At 37.3% G+C, this 18,011-nt stretch overlaps 1 protein-coding gene across 10 annotated transcripts in view; it reads right to left on the reverse strand.

Moving 5' to 3' along the window:
• Positions 1-1,640: 1,640 nt before the first annotated feature.
• LOC127653897 (forkhead box protein P1-B) overlaps positions 1,641-18,011 on the reverse strand; it is a 234,780-nt gene continuing 218,409 nt past the window's right edge. For 7 of the 10 annotated variants that reach the window (XM_052140733.1, XM_052140731.1, XM_052140729.1 and 4 more), the window contains 7 exons: positions 15,821-16,025; positions 15,012-15,088; positions 14,180-14,281; positions 11,811-11,932; positions 9,920-9,989; positions 9,367-9,533; positions 1,642-5,191 (listed from right to left, as the gene is read on the reverse strand). In XM_052140733.1, the coding sequence (XP_051996693.1) occupies positions 5,047-5,191; positions 9,367-9,533; positions 9,920-9,989; positions 11,811-11,932; positions 14,180-14,281; positions 15,012-15,088; positions 15,821-16,025 (888 nt within the window). In that variant the 3' untranslated portion in view covers positions 1,642-5,046. Of the gene's footprint in view, positions 5,192-9,366; positions 9,534-9,919; positions 9,990-11,806; positions 11,933-14,179; positions 14,282-15,011; positions 15,089-15,820; positions 16,026-18,011 lie in introns of those variants that run through there. The other 3 variants (XM_052140737.1, XM_052140736.1, XM_052140739.1) reach the window with 2 other exon arrangements.

Here is an 18,011-nt window from a genome sequence, read left to right on the forward strand (position 1 = left end):
ACAGATTGCGAAAATGAAAATAGAAAAGTGGGAATGATATAGAGAAAATGAGAGCGAGAAGTACAGGGAAAAACAAGTACTTTACACTTTACAGCCATGACCATGATCATGTGATGGGGCCTTGAGCATCATGGCAAAACTGATGATTGTCTGGTGAAAGAGGCTCAACAGGTGTTTGTCTAAGCAACCAGTGAGCTATGAGAATTGTAAAAATTCTTCTCACACTGAGAGAGGAGTTTTCCAGGAAATGGAAGTGGAGCGTAGTTCTAGCGGGAAGACCAGCAGGTGTACATCATCACATCATTAGCTGGGTAATTCCTAGCCAATCGCACATAAGCCATTGCTTTATAAGTCCGCTCACAATCTATCACATTGCTGTTTCGGTGTGCTAACACAGCAACCTCCACCACCCCACCACCACCAGTTGAGCCCTGTCCCACAGGGGGGTAGGCTCCTCGCCCCTGCCTCCTATCTCCGGCAGGACATGACGGTTCTGGGTACAACTCCCTCAGACTGCCGGACGGGGCCTATGCCAAAGAGAGAGACATTACCTCCCGTTTTACATCTATCAAATAAATGGCATCTCAAACTTCACTCAAGCCTGCGTGTCTTCCCGATAGAACTTTTAAATACATTATGGTCAATTTAATATCAACTAAATGTACTTGATTTTTCAAACCATATCTCAAACACAACCTGATTTGCCTCTTTAGAGGATATTAGTTTTGAGTGATTACCTCTGAAAAATCTTTGAGGGCATTTCTGATAAAATTTTTGTATAAATATAATTCATAAAATCTTGCAAGGTTTACTATGATAAAACAATAGATATACAGTTCAAAATAAGAACTGGTAGTAACATTTTCTGGTAGTCTTTAATAAAAAAAAATATCTAAATCTAAAAATAGTGGCATTTAACTGGGTCTCAGAGGGTTGAATATATAAATTTAAATGTAAAAACAAAACACTGCCTATAAAATATTATTGGACTGTGAAGAAACAGAAAACTGTTTCTGTCGGGAAGAGACGCAGGCTTGAGTGAGGTTTAAGATGCCATTTATTTGATGAATGTAAAACAGTTGGACTCGGAACGTATCCTGCCGGAGATAGGAGGCAGGGGCGAGGAGCCTACCCCCGTGCGGGACAGGGCTCAACTGGTGGTGGTGGGGTGGTGGAGGTTGCCGTGTTAGCACACTGAAACAGCAATGTGATAGATTGTGAGGAGACTTATAAAGCAATGGCTTACATGTGATTGGCTAGGAATTACCCAGCTAATGTTGCGATGATAAACAGCTGCTAGTTTTCCTGCTAGAACTACGCTGCGCTTACATTTACCAAACAGCCTTTACATCCTGGCACTGCATAATTGTTATTTTTTTTTTATGAAGAATAATACCCAGAAGACATTATTGTGACATCATCCTGGTTAATACACTTCTCTTGAACTTACAATTAGCCATGCAAGCCTTTTCCTTCTGCTCTAGGATGCACACCTGCCTTTTTAGTTAATCAAGAGCAGAAAAGTATTATCTCTTTGAAAGTATTAAAAACAGCTTAACCCAAGTTAAGCGAGAGAAAAAAAATATTTACGAACCGCTTAGGTCAATGATAACAGAGACAAATCTGTTTTCCATTTTACACCTTTTTTCGAATCCAAAAACTGTGGATTATCCCCAGATCCATTCCCTCCCCTCTCGCTTCCAGATGTCTGCAGTTTCCCTTTTTTCCCCCTGAAAAAAACATGGATCACTAAGTCAATTACACTTGCAGCACAGTTTGCGATTGTAATACATAAAGCAGTAGCTCATTTCTTTGTGTTTTCCGTCTTTTTTTAATAGTTAATAAAAAGCAGTTGTGATAAAGCAAAAATGGTGATACAAACAGCATTTTTTTTGTTCTTTAAAAAGAATCAGGAAAAGAGAAAATTAGTGGACAAAGAAAGCTATATAGTGGTATATGCACAACCTACTCCAACAAAAGCTAAAAACAGCAGAGACAGTCCTGGAAACAGTTTACTGTATCTGAAATAAAAAAAATTAAAAAATGGTGAGAAATATAATATTGAAGCAAGCTGACTTGAGTTTCTTAACAATAAAAAGGCCTGAGGTTTGGATTGGTTTAAAGGAAAACAAGAGACCCTTATGATAAACAAGCTCATATTTCTTTTGTGTGCATGTGTGTGTGTGTGTATCTCTATATATATATATATATTTCTTAAAATAGTTTGCTACAGTTTCAGACTAAACATGCATGACATACAACTAAGTGCAATGCTTTATTTGTTTCTTATTTACTCATTTGAGCTGAGGTATGAGTACTAACAGTTTTTCATGCTGTATTTCTTCAGTAATACCGAGCAACACATGCGATGAATGGTCTTGTCTACCTGTTCAAGAATAGAAAACTAACCACTCAGCTTGAATCGGTCCTTCCCTCAGCTGCCTCATTTTTGGGAACCACAGATTGCCCTTTTCACCAATACGAAATGCTTATATAAATTTACACATAGTAGTAATTGCCATTAAAGTACCTTGTACCCAGCTTATTGGTTGACAGGAGTGTTTTTTAATATAAAAAAGTAATAAGTTGACAGACACTAAAACACAATCATAGAGCATTGCCAAGGTTAGCAAAGGACATCGGGAATCCTGTTTCGGATTTTACAAGTTAAGTGGCATACAAACGTTTCAAAAAATAAAATGGCAAAACACACACACACACACACACACACACACACATGCGTGTTGGTACGGCTATCCTTATGAGGACTCTCCATAGACATAATGATTTTTATACTGTACAAACTATAGATTCTATCTCCTAACCTTACCCCTAAACCTAACCCTCACAAAAAAACTTTCTGCATTTTCAAAAAACATAGTTTAGTATGTTATTTAAGTGATTTAAATATAGCATAATACCCTTCTAATTACCAGTTGTAACCTAAAGAATTGTCCTCGTAAACCACCCAAACAGCACGCACGCACGCACACGCACGCACACACACACACACACACACACACACACACAGTATGACAAGTATGAGAACAAATAAAACTAACCATTGTGTGGTCCAGTTCACATTGGGTTATGCAAGTATTCCCCCCTCCTAGATTTAAATTTCCTGTGACGACAGTGAACACAGTTCTAAAATCTTTCATCCATATCCTTCTCCTTTATAGCCATGATTTCCTTATAGAACACTTTTTTTTTTCCCCTTTTCACTGGCCCAAAGACAACACTGCTATGATTTGCTCAAGCGTTGGTCTCTCACATTTCACAATGTTTGCATCTAGCCAGTGCAGGGAACACTGAGCATATTTGGCCTTTTTGTTTAGCTATTGCATGGAACATAAAATATATCAACTTGTAGTATCTTGTACCTTTGGTAGTCACAGATAAGACACATAGTATCAACTTAAAAAAAAAAACAGTAAAAACAAAATGACAAAGCAATAAATAAAGTGGTTGGTTGCAGTAATTACGGAAAAATCAATCTAAGATTCGTTGAAGCCTTTTCTCATAATCGCGCAGTCCCAACATTGAGCCCGTCCTCTAAATTGGCAGCAGTTTCCAATTCTGAGTTGCACTCTGAGTTCAACTGTTTCCAAGTTGATTTGGCAGAATTGGATGGTCATTGGGTGCTGCCCCAGTGCTGTAATGCTCAGTGGTCATGGCTGTAATGTCAGCCTTGGTTTATAATCCCTTTAACTTTCTATCCCATGTGTAATTATTAATAATGTCTAATAACAGAGAGAGTGAGCTGGTCATTGATGTGGTAAAACAGATATTGAAACGACAGGGAATGCAGTTTAAAGTCATCCAGTCAGGCTTTGAAATTGTAGAATGGAAAAGAAGCAAAAAAAAAGTTGCCAACAATGTTCAGGAATCACAATTAGCATTTGTCTAACAGTTATCTCTCTGGTGCATATTACCTTTATTTTAATTTAATACAGATGATGGTTTCGATCAACGATTTGCTTAACGCTAACATGCATCACCATGAAAGTGGATTTTTTAAAAGTTTAATTTCATAGTGATAAACGTTAGCCTGCGTTGATTTCTCTGTCATTCATTCCATGTGTAAATGAAACTTCATTGGTGCATGGAGAGGGAGCCTTCATTATGAGTAGTGCATTTGCAGATGGACTTCATGAACGGGAAAGAGCATGAGTTTAAGTGTGTGTGTGTGTGTGAGTTTGCATGCAAGGGCAATGCCACTGTGGAAATTGCGAAGGAACAAATGACAGAAAAATACTACACGGTAATGCGACATTCTGTTTGAATTTTAAAAGAAAAAGAATTCAAGAGGAAAAACAACATGAAAAGAACCGTTACACATTCATCCAGTGCTAAGCACACTCCACGTCATTAATCATGAGGTCTGATCAGTTACCAAAACAAACAAACCCAACAAAAAGGATATATAGCTAACAGCACAGAGTAATGAGAGGACACAACGTTTAAATTATTTGCCCAGGAACCCTTAAAAACACCATACAGATATCTCTCAGCTGCAATGGAAGTGAACTTAAGAAGATCTGAAGGCCGAGACAATGAATAAAGTCACATACGTGCACACACACCACGTGAGTGTCACGCTCATTAAAGCGTTAATGGTTTGTGTGTGCGTGTGCTCTGTAGTTCGTGATCAGTGTTTATTCGACTCAGAGGGTGACGTGCCAGTCTTTCTCAGCTGTGTTTTCAAATCCACTCTGGTCTCAGTGACACTTTGCCAAAAGGAAGTACTGTAGAAGCAGGCCCCCAGTACCAAGCGTCTCTTCATCGAGTGACGAGTAGAAATGTATGCGTGTCTTTTTAACTGAAAAGTAGAAACAAATCAAAAATACTTCCAAATGGAATAGATTTTTCTTATCTCGTATTTCGTTTCATATTTAATGGCACAAAAGAGTAAATTGGAACATTTTAATAGCTGTCAACAAGTGGATTGTGAATCCAGTCTTGGGCTTGCTATATCTGGAGTGGTCTCGCAGGTCACTGCAGTTCATTTGGCCTTTTCGTAAGAGGACCTGGGAGAAACCAGGCTTACAGCATGTCCTCGTTCACATGGTCGTCCTCGTAATCTCTGTTGTGGTCAAAGTCTGGACTGTGATTGGCTGTCGTCACAAGGGAAAGGGGACCTTCATGTTCTTCCGGGTCCAGTGGCTCCTCTTTTACACTAATATGATGCCTGGAAAGAGAAAAAAGACAAACAATGATATTTTCATACCACAAATCACCTCCATTCTCACTTTAGAAAAACATGTACTGGCTGCTACAGTGGGGTCCAAAAGTGAACTTTGAAAATGCTTCTATTCTGTATGTTTTTTTTGTTTTGTTCTTTAAATTCAGTTGTTTTTGTCATTACAAATTATAAACGCAAGTGGGAATTATCAAGGTCCAAGCATGTGTGAAGAAAACATGAACAAATCTGAAAGAACAATTCCTGTGGATGCTTTGGATATAGTTGCTTTTGGTGACAAATTTCGACTTGTTTGATCACATTGGCACAATTAGGATTTTCTTAAGAAATAGCGCCCCCTAGCATTATAAATTGATTAAATTTGGCGTGCGCTAAAAATGTATTCCGGTCCACTTGTACCACGTTTTGTGAAGTTTGTACATTGCACTGACAAGAGACAGGCTTATTAGTCATAGCGGGCCACACCAAAAATTTTATTAAAAAAAATACAGTTTTTGAAACGGATGACTTGGACCGATAATAATAAGTGATGGGAATCCTTCAATACTGTTTAAAAAGCATCCCAGGGGGATACCTCAAGAAGATGGTTGAGAAAATGCCAAGAGTACATGTCTGCAAATTCTAGGCAAAGGGGGACTACTTTGAAGATGCTAAAATATAACCCAGTTTTGATAGATTTTTTTAGTCACAACACAATTCCTATAGTTCAATTTATGATCTTCCATAGTTTTGATGACTTTACTATTATCCTTATCCTAAATAATAATAATAAAGAATAAGTGACCCTAAACTTTTGAACCTTACATAAGCTACCTAAGTAAATTCAAAACAGCATAATGCATCATGATGTCCTAATTTGATTGCGATTGAAACTGCTGTGATTTCAATCTCTCACTCGGTTCACTTAAATTTTGGCACCCCATAGAAGCATCTCTGATCATACTAAAAATTATTTATTAAACTTTAGAAAAATATCATTTACAAAAACTGTATAATAATAATAAAAAAATCACAAATCAAAACAAGGATCTAAAGTATTGTGAGGAAAAAGAATCTTGATATATCTTTCCTTGGTTGTATCGCCAGAGCCCCACTGTCTACCGAATAAGAAAACAGAAATGGAGTAATGACCGGCTGTCTCTACAATCAAACTCTAAAAGAGGTGGCATAATGGCATTTCTGATAACTCCACTTTCCTTTCTGCACTTCCTACACCTATTCCTGCCGGCTTTATTTTCCAAAGCTAGCCTGACAACAAGGTTTTCACTTTGAATTGATAAATGAGGGAGATTAACAACGTGCAAAGTGGCGATGAGAGAATGGACTGCAGCGAGCGAGCGAGCTGACGGCCTGTCAAGTTCCCGGTGGCGTTGGATCAGTGCCGTTCATCGTGCTCCTCTTCTTGCTCGTTAACATGCACAACCTGTGAGGAGGGTCCCTGGAGGACGACCCCGCACAAGGTTCCGTCATTAATCATCTTCAAAAAAATAAAAATATCCCCACAAGACGGTGACCAGACACGGTGCGTACACTTTAAATACATCCAAAATTAATGCAACTTCTAACCAAAGTGTCAATAAGGGGAAGAAAAGCATTGGCGGAGTGGCATGTGAAATGAGAGGGGAATGGGGAGGCGGTGGCGACGGGACCCAACACAAATGGTTATGATAAGAAACAGAGCCCTTACAAGAATAATAACGCTGTCAGTTGTAAACAAGACAAAACATGAACCCCCGGCCCACAGTCTGGGCAAAGGATTGTCCACAGAGATGAGATCTGCCAAATTTCACATTAAAGAAACATTGCAGTAATAGAGCTCCAATGCACTGACTGTTACAGAAGAAAAAAGAAAAAGACCACAAAACGAATAAAAGATAAACATTACAAGCAGCTGTAATAGATCCCGAAAATGTAATCTTATGACTTTCTTCTGTGGAACATAAAATGAAATGTTAGGCAGAATGGTAGCCTCAGTCACCGTTTTAAAAGATGCTGTGAAAGTGAAAAGTGAGGCTAACAATCTGCCCAACCGCTTAATTTGTGTTACACAGAAGAAAGGAAGTAATACGAGTTTGAAACAACATTAGAGTAAGTAATTAATGACAACATTTTCTTTTTAGGGTGAAGTATCCCTTTAATTAGTTTGGCATGAAAACACAATTAGCCAAAATTGATTTTTATTTTTTGCTTGCTACTTCCCAAGTCAGTCTAGAAGAAGACCTCTTCTCTTATGCACAATGGACGATTTTTAAAAAAGCAGCCATGCTAATGAGTTATCTTATTTGTTCTTGAATAATAAGAAAAGGCTTTCTATTCTATTGGTTTCAGATCAAAGCATCTCCACACGTCCCATGGCCTCCAGTCTCAATCTCTAGCTTGAGGGCAAATGTGAAATTGTTATTAATATGCTACTGAGCTGCACTCTGCTTTAGCCTTCACTGTAATGAGGACTGAAGACTATGGTTGTAGTATACTGTATGGCAAATTGTTTCAGTCATCCCCAGAATCCAAACAGGTGTAATGAATGCCTGATTGCACGGATTCGTTAGATGTTATAACATGAATCTAAACCGCAATATAGTGTGTAACTATTGTATATAAAAGTGTTAATGCTAGTAAATTCTGGTTATGTTTTCATAATACAATGGAGTGTTTGCCTCATAATTACAGACCCATTATAACTTCATCATGTTTAGATGAATATAATAATACACTTTTACTGACGATACAATGTAATCAATGTGATAGCTAACATTTAATTATGCAGTTCAAAGTAACTTAGAAATTGATCCAACTGAGGTTGCATTTAATATGTAAAGCTGTTGTTCGGACATGTAATTTATTTTATACAGGCATGTGGTAACATGGTACAGTGATGGTATCAAATGGTAATACCTTGGTGCTGAAGGATTACCGTGTTTACAGTATGTATGAAATTAGGGGTAAATCGAGTTAAATTGTGCCATTTTTTTGATAGTCATTTCAATGTCGAAAAGTGACCTAATTTACTTGAATTCACCTTATGTTGTCCTCCAAGGTACTCCAAATAATACCATGGTTTTACCATGGAACTATGTGTAAAAACCTTTGAAATACCATACTGTAAAAAACGTAAATGTGTTTTTGCTACCTTAGGAGCTATTCCTACTTAATCTGACCCTTAAAAGTTACTTTTTGTTAGCGTAACATAATGTAGTCAGGTTGATTCAGTCATTTTAAATATTTTTAATACGAGACGTGAGGTGAGCAGGCAGCCTCTGAGCGAGCACACCCATCCTGTCTCTCTCTATCCTGCTGATGGGGCAGCCCTGCAGCTATGCTACCTACCATTAGCACTTCTCTCACCCAAATCTTCATGAGTTCATACTCTGCCATTTTTTTCTAAGCGATTTGCTGATATTTCACAGGAACGGCAATAAATCTTGTCGAGCAACAAATCACCAATCTATCCACCAACATCTGGAAACTATGTCGTCTGCACCATATTATTTTAAGCTTCAAACAACACAGCGCTCCCTCCCATATAACAAGTGTATGGGGAGCTGTGGTTTTTAGCCCCGACCGCAGCTCAGCTACATGGAAATCTTGGAGCGTTTGGCTGAGGCTAATTACGACCCCCCCCACCTCACCCCTCCTTTATGTTGTTTTACTCTCAACAGCTCAGATAGTTTTCGGACGTGCAGAAACTTGGGCAGCTCTGTCATCTTCTATTCACAGCTTTTGTAAATATTTAAACAAAATGGAGGCAATAATTATGGAGGAACTCGGCACACTGGATTGACCCGTAATAAAAGCGAGTTTATAAACTTCTCCTTGAAATAACATCGCAAGACACTATTTTCTTTGCAAGCTCCCCTAGCATAGAAGGTGGGGGTTTCCTTTTTTAAGACTGCGTCAGTCTTGAGCACAATTCACAATTCGTACTTCCTCTGCAATCTTCAGTTTTCTATATCATTTCATGAATGGCTAAACTTCTACTGTAATGTACATTAAACCCTACTGTGCATTTGGAGACTATTTTTGACTCACTGACCTGGTGAAAATTTCCCACCACCTAAGCTGCCCTACAAACAAAGAACCCTAATGATTCCTGGACATTTCCCTTTACCTAACCTTCATCTTAGTCGTACACACAATATGAAATTGGGATGTGAGTCACTCACATAGCTGGCAGGGGTGAGCGTCCAGGGCTTCTGTCACTACCGTTGCTGTTGCCGTGGTCCATTGCTCCGTTCATTTCCTCTCGTATAGCGCTGGCAAGCGAGTTAAGAGTGGGACTTCCAATGGAAGCGGTAGTGTATAGAGGTATGTTGTTCTCTGCCATTGATGCCTAAAAAGTGCATAAAGAATGGAGGAAAATTCAGTGAGATCATTTTATACAATTGTGGAAACAAAAGCAATTGTTATTTGGAATGGCCTTGAGATACTTGGCCTTGTTAGCCATTTTGGCCATTTGCACACTAGCTGCCTTCTAGTCCTTCAAGGAAATTCCTTTATATATATATATAGATAAACATAGTATATCCAATACCAATTATCTTGCACCATAATTCTTTCATTGACACACCGAAAGGTCTGGGCTCAAAGAATATCCAGTTCGTAAGGCATTCACGTGCGCTTATCTTTTACATACTATAATTTTAATTTGGCTTAAAGGCAGCAACTGAATAGATGAATGAATAAAATCATAAATAATATAACTGCCGAGAATTTTACCTGGAAGGCTGCAGAAAGGGCGGAACCATATCCCAAAGTGGTATGGATGTTCTTTACTAGAGCTGGGCTTCTGTAGAGACAAATATATAAACAAAACATGTTCAGAACCAAAGAATCAAAATAAGTTGTATTTACTTTCTCTAAGCTTACAGTTAATGGACTTGAGAGTATATAAATCTCTCAACGTGAAGGCTACACCATCTATAAAACCTGTACTGGTCTACTGAATAGATTGATTTTACACTGTGGTCAGTATTTAGAGTACAATCCGATTTCCAATGAAACTCAATAGCAAAATCAATATACAGCATTAAACTATCAAAAGCTCCATAACACTAGAGCTCTGCTCCAAAACCTAGAGAGGTGACTATTTATTGACTATCTAGACATTTTAAGACATCCTAGGTTCACTCCCAACATTACAATTATATCATTATAATTAAAGGCCTAAATTCTTGTTTTGGTTGTGTATGCTGTCCATTTCACTTTCATAAATATACTCACTCATTAAATACAAATTACTGATAGAAAATAGTTCAATATATATATATATATATATATATATATATATATATATATATATATATATATATATATATATACACACACACACATACATACATACCACATAAATCAGCCACAACATTAAAACCACCTGCCTAATATTGTAATAACCAGCCCGTCTGGCACCAACCATCATCCATGTGATTATCTAATCATCCAATCGTGTAGAAGCAATGCAGTGCATAAAACCATTCATATATGGGTCAGGAGCTTCAGTTAATATTCACATCAACCATCAGAATGGGGGAAAAATGTGATCTCAGCGATTTGGACCATGGCATGATTGTTGGTACCAGAGGGGCTGGTTTGAGTATTTCGCTAACTGCTGATCTCTTGGGATTTTCAAGCACAACAGTCTCTAGAATTTACTCAGAATGGTGCCAAAAACAAAGAACATCCAGTGAGTGGCAGTTCTGCGAATGGAAATGCCTTGTTGATGAGAGAGGTCAACAGAGAATGGCCAGACAGCTTCAGACTGACAAAGTCTATGGCAACTCAGATAACCGCCCTGTACAACTGTGGTGAGAGGGGCTGTGTTGCTGGCACGAGGGGGACCTACATAATATTAGGAAGGTGGTTTTAATGTTGTGGCTGATCGGTGTATTTATATATATGAAGTTGCCACATGGTTATATGCTAACTCTGTACAGATCAACATCACATTTTAATATAAATTGCATGACACTCAAAATGAGCCATTTCATATATTATGAAAAACAAGAAAATGGTAAAAGCGTAAGATGTGAGAGCAGGATGAGTGAGCACATAGAGGCAACGCATGCAGGGTCATTATGGTAAGGGTTGGGGCAGAGGGTGGGGCTTACTGTACAAGCAGCTCATCAAAGCTTTCGTCAACTGCATGCTTCCGGGGGCGACCTCGTTGAATGTGGCGGCCACGTTTAAACTCTTCATCGTCTATGGTCCAAAAGGACCCAAAATCATCTTCAACTCTTACAAAGCATTTATGCAGGGAGAGATTGGTGCGCACAGCACCCTGGAAAGGGGGAGAGGGACAGCAAGCAGCCAGATGTGGATGTAGCAACCACAGACAGACAGACAGACAGACAGACAGACAGACAGACAGACAACAGCGATAGAGAATGAGATATGAAATAAATGAATGAATGAATAAGCACAAGCGACTGGGGGTTATGATGCACGCAGCCAGCACATAACTCGCATAAGGGGATATAGATGCACACTAAAGCTAGCAGGAGGGTAAATGGGTGCCACAGCACATAGACAATGACATGGAGCCCATCAGTCAACACCACGAGACACGTGATTGGTTAGCCACGGCTTGCGGGGGTGGGGCGGGAACACCTACCCGCTGATCTTTTGCGGCCTTCTCTTTTGGAACTCTAGCTCGTCGACGGTCCATACTGCCCCTTTTACGTTCTCTACCCGCACAAAACACTTGTGAAGACTAAGGTTATGCCTCACTGCGTTCTGCAGTTGGTGTAAGAGAAAGAGAAGGGCTATGAGTGCAAAGGAATATGTGCTAAAAATACAATGAAAACTGTAATAAACATATTAGACACAGCATCTTGTATCGATTAACATTATACATTTTCATTAAAGTAGTTCATCCCACATTCAGTTATTGTGATTAATTACGCACATAGTTTTAGACTGTTGACAAAAATGTAATTTAAATTTAGTCAATATAATTTTTTTTTGTCATATTCATTCATTCATGTTTTGTAATTAATAGTCAGTTTTACTCTTGACTAAAATGGCAAATTATTTTATTCATCGAAAATAACATATTTTAGACGTTACTGTGCAAAATGAAAAAGCATGTCAAACTGTAACAGACCAAATTTATTAAAATATTCCAACATTTTGAAAAATGTATCAACATTTATAATTGTTTCTTCTCCTTAAAACATGTGTGCACTGTTAATATCTTGCAGTATTGTTTTTCCTCATAATTTTTCATCAAAATTATGTTTTCATTAAAACTGTTTAATTATGGAATGATGCATAATTTTGGTCTTGTCTATGCTATCCTTGACAAAATCAAAAATCCTTCGTTAACAAACATTTTGAAAATGTTAGTAATTTAGTTTACCAAATTAGTAACACTGTATATGCACCCTACTGTTGTTGCAAACCTGTATGACTTTCTTTATTCTCAAAAGGTCTGCATCATACACAAAACTATAATTTTTTCAGAATACTTAGAATATAGTGCGTGAGTTGTATGAATTACATTTCTGGTGTTTTTTTGGGCATTTCTGGAGCTTAAAACTTGTATTTTATTGTCTGGTAAAGAGCAGCTAGGACATTCTTCTAAACCTCTACTTTTGTGTTCCATGGAAGAAATAAAAGTGTTTTGAACAACATGAGTGTGAGTAAATGATAACAGATTGTATTTTAATTTATGGGTAAACTATTCTTAATCTTTATTTAAAATAAAATAAATAGTAATAATAATATTTAAAAGAAAAAAAAAAAACATCCTTTAAATAAGATACTGTAAATTTACCTGAGATGCAAAATTGCACAATATATGCACAAAACAAATAATTGCATTTCTTGCTCTATTGTCAGACCTAAGCATAAACAGTACTAAATATATGTTCTTATTTTTATGCATTGTAGTTCCATATTTTCAAAAACATTCCCAATACAAAGCTCAAGAAGAGCCAATTGTAATGCAGCCCCTTGGACTACCAACAAAATCCCAGACTGCACAAACAGTCTGGGATTACACGACTCTTTGGCAGATATGTCTTTATTTCTGTAGTTGAACAATTAGGGGAAAAGATGCAATACTAACATGCGTTGCTTGCTGCCTTCTTATAATTGACCATTTCATCAGGCCGTTTGTACAATATGCGGGCGATATTTAGTAAATAAAGCCTTCTTTGATTGATGGAGGCATGTTTGGGTGTTTTCACATTGGTGTTTTATCATTCAGCTGTAGTAAAAGTCACTGATAGTTCATCATTTTCTGCCTCAGTTTAAAAACGGAAACTGAAAACGCTTGAGCTAAATGCCAATACGCAACAAACTGTGCCAGGGGAAAACATCCTACTCAAATGACCAGATTTCCCTTTAAAGCCATTGAAATTCTTCCAGAGAAAACCGAAAAACACTTTCAAAATCAATTCAAATAAAGACGGATTCTCATCCAGAAACATCTGAGGATCATTAAGTTAAATAAATTGCATAAAAAAAATGAAACAAAAACATGCTTTCTCAAGGTAATTTGAACTTGTTGACAAAATCTCATTGGGCAAAATGGCAAAAACAATCTTCACATGATTCTTTGTTTGAATCTATCAGGGCTAGTGTTAATAGTAATAAATTATAATTCAGATATTTTCGCATGTTCATTACATACATTGTATGTTAGTGTTAATTTATTTTCTGATCACAGAAATATTGGTTTGACTGTTTGTTATAAAAGCTAAAATATTCAGTGGGGTCCAAAAGTCTGAGGCTTCTGTTTTTGGTTTAAAAAAATCAATTCTGTGGGTGGCTTTCTCTTGCTAGGAGTCATTGGGGGATCATTAGTTTAGCCATATACCTTTAACAAAACCCTTTTTACCTCTCCATTCACTTTTATAAATTTTATTTGAAAAACTTTCAAAACATTTGTAATTATTCAGTAAAATACTGAAGAAATACCAAATTCAGTGTACTTAAGTTAAAACATGGAATAGATAACAAAATGTGTAAACTCACCTTCCACGTCGCTGCATTGCGTCTGAAATATGCAAACATTCGCGTGAACCAGTTGTAGATCTCGTTTAGTGTTAGCTGCCTTTCTGGTGACTCTAGTATTGCCTGCAAAAACACACACACACATATACAGTATATGAAAACACAAATGCTGATGAGCAAAAAGATATGTTTCATTTCCGTCCAAACACGAAGCAAAAACAAAGTGAAATACACACAGTTTGTCAAGTTAAAGCAGATCTAAGCGTGCATGTAAAACAGCTCCTTGCTTTTCCGTTCACAGATGGGAGCTACTTTGTTTACTGAAAGCTTCCTTATGCAAATGTGCCAATTTGAGTACATCCTTTTCCGCTAAACGACAGGAACAAGAAAAAAAAACTATTTTATAGTACCATATTATAAAGCGGCAATTATCCTGGATCCAGATTAATGCCTGTGTGATCACAGATTACCGGTTCAGGCCTGATAATTGACTGGGCATCTCAAAGACGCCCCATTCCTACTGTTGTGTGAAATGAATTCTTTAATAATCACATTGGCTGTAATACTTAATCAAAAGCAATTGTTATATATGGGCTTTTTTGCCCCCTCCACGAATAGCAAGTGCTCTCGCGTTCATTTGCCGATGGTTAATCTTGTGCTCTGCTGCTAAATTGCATCTGAAATTTACCGGGGATTGTGTGCGGTGGGGGTTTTTCATAAAAGTATTTTGTTAACACTGAATATTTATATTGAATTTTAGCATGTAAGATGCATGATAAATCTAAGTCTTGAAGCAAGATTACTATGCTCTAGGTGATTTATATATGTCATGGGTAAGTGGCTGAGTTCTTACCTGTCGTATTAATGAAGCATATGTGAAAGGAGGTCGTACTTCTGCATTCATATAGAACTCTTTGTTCTGTACAATATCTGTTCACAAAGATTGAAAACAAATATTAAGTTCAGAATGGAAGAAAACCTGGCTGCATTTTACATTACAGTGTTCATGTTACAGTATATTTTGGTTATTAGTCATTCTAAGTAGAATGTCATTATGTCACATACTTATTGTTATGATATGAACTTTAACATAAACTTAATATTACATTACAACTTAAGTAAAAATATGAATATGTGATGAGCCGCTTGTAAATATGCTTTGTAATTATTTGTATTATCATCACTTTTTCAATTCATATTTACAATATACTGTATACAGTACATATTTTTATGTTATTAAAATACATTTAAAAGTAGAAATAAATTTTAAATATTTATAAATATATTTATAAAATATTTATATGATTCTATAATATTTTATATAATATTATTGAACTTAATTTATTGGCTTTTTACATTTTATTCTATAAAAAAGTGAAGTGCTGATAGGAGAGTTAAGAGGGCATGGAATCAGAACATGATGTAGGCCGGATTCAAACCTACATCACCTGTACAGTATGTGTCATATGTGCCTATACCCAACCTTGTAATTTGTGCAACATGGATACTATATTGTAAAATATTTAAAAATAACAATAAATAAAACCTGTTTCTTAGTGAATAGCATTCAGGCAAATTTTGCCAATAAATATAATTCTAGAATCATGCTATTTATCTAAATGGCTTACTATAATAGTAAAGACAGATAAACATTATCCCTACCTGGAGATATAGGCATGTTGTACTTGTCTGAATAGCGTCGGCGCATGGGTCCCACACTGTGTAGGCTGGTGGGGGTGATAACAGAGTGGGTTTGGGAGAGCGGTGTGAGGGGGGCTGTTGGGGTGGTAGGTGTCTGGGGTAGACTGAGAGGTGGAGAGGCCTCAGGAGCCGTCTTGGACAGGGTAGCGTTGGACACCAGGTTCAGCTAGAAAATACAGAGTGAACACATGGCATAGCACTGTTAGTAAAAACTGATACTTTCTGATGCTAATTACTAACATACTGTACCCTCCGATCAATCTTGTCCCACAAAGGAACATTGGTTGAGTGTTGGTTTATAAATATTTGTAAACCCAATGCTTTCCTCTTTTCCGCCCATCATTCTGTTAGCAAATAGTATACATCCAGATGGCTGTCTAATTAGAAATGTTCAGAATACAATACTATCATTGTACTCGTACTATTTTTTCAGTATGTAGTATGTGTAAACAGTATGCACATTTTCTGTAAGTGTGGGATATGATCTATTATATATGCTGAAATGTGCAGGTACAGTTTACAACAAGAGCACTCTTCACGGAGCACTACAATGCAATAAATTTGACCCAATATTTAGTCTTTTTTGATTATTTGAATGGACTGCAAAAACATAAGATGTCACACAATTGTATAAAAAATGTATACATTTATTTTCATTATAACTGGACACCACTCACATGCAATGTGATGAGGTTTTCTTTTATCGGAGTATGGTCATTAATGGCTTAAAGAGCCCATATTATGCTCAATTACAGGTTGATAATTTTATTATTATTTACTAGTATAGGTTTACATGCTTTAGTGTTCAAAAAACACATAATTTTTCTCATAATGTACATTGCTGCAGCACCTCTTTTCACCCTCTGTCTGAAACGCTCTGTTGTAGCTCCTGTCTCCTTAAAGACCCCCTTTCCGAAAAGCCAAGCCTGATCTGATTGGTCAGCTGGCCCAGTATGTTGTGATTGGTCAACCACTTATAGCATGTGTCGGAAATGTAAGGCCCCTTACCTAACAGAGTTTCAGCTCCCGGGCATTAGGCGGGCATTATGCAAATGCATTACATAGTGACTTAAATGTTCACCATTTGGCATCAAAAGCAGAGAGTATGATGAATGATTTCAAATCTTACATAAATTCAATTTTCTTGCATTGTTGGATTTATTAAATAAACAGATTTTTGGTAGTTATCAGTTATTCGTGTGCATGTAAAAACACTAAATGTAACTACTATTTGAAAAATGTGAAATAATGCCTACTATTTCACATACCATTTTTTTTGTTAAGTAAGCCCTATACAGTACATACTGTGCAGTATTTAATACGTAGTATGTTTCTTTACTGTAGTAAATCTCTCTTGCACTTGGTCAACAGTATCAGTCCTGCTAGCAGACTAAGAGTTTCTCACCAAAACCTAAGAGGTCCTAATAAACCACAGACAGAGAGAGGTCAATCTACACTAATTACAGGCTCAAATTGTATTCTAAGGACCCTAAATAGTGGCTACTTATGGAGGTGATACCCCAATCACCGGGGGAGGGATAATTCACATATACATGTTTCCCCCACCAAATTGTTCTAATTGCTAATTTGCCAAAGGAGGCCATGTTTCGAAATTAAACATGACTTTTGTGAGGTCTGAGATGAGGGAGGGTGAGATAGTGTAAAATGGACAGACAAACAGAGTGGATTGCACGAGGAAGTAGGTTTTTGCAGCACGCCACGATCGCCTACAGATTGTGTGAGCAAATTAATGAAATGTCAAGGCCATCAATTGCTTTGGAGGTATCAGATGTCGAACTCTGCACTATAATGGCGTCGCTGACAGTGCAGACGGGTGCAAGGCGAGTGAAAACCAACAGACAATGTTTAACATCTAACCCCCCGCTACGCGGATATGACACAGGCCATGCAATTACCACACACCCTATTAACGGTCATTACCATAGAGATGCTGCATTTGATAGACAGGTACATAATAAAGAAATCTGGAGGCTGCTGCTGACAGAGGCTTCTTCCTTGACGTGCCATTGTCTTTATGCCTATCTAACCTTTTGGGGTAATTGTTTGTTGGTTAATTGGTTTCTCCTGAGCTCACTGTGCTAAATTTACATAATACAACTGATAGTTCTGGTCCTGGATGCTAATTGGTCAC

The sequence above is a fragment of the Xyrauchen texanus genome, chromosome 13 (genome assembly GCF_025860055.1).
Source record: "Xyrauchen texanus isolate HMW12.3.18 chromosome 13, RBS_HiC_50CHRs, whole genome shotgun sequence".
Classification (NCBI taxonomy): domain Eukaryota; kingdom Metazoa; phylum Chordata; class Actinopteri; order Cypriniformes; family Catostomidae; genus Xyrauchen; species Xyrauchen texanus.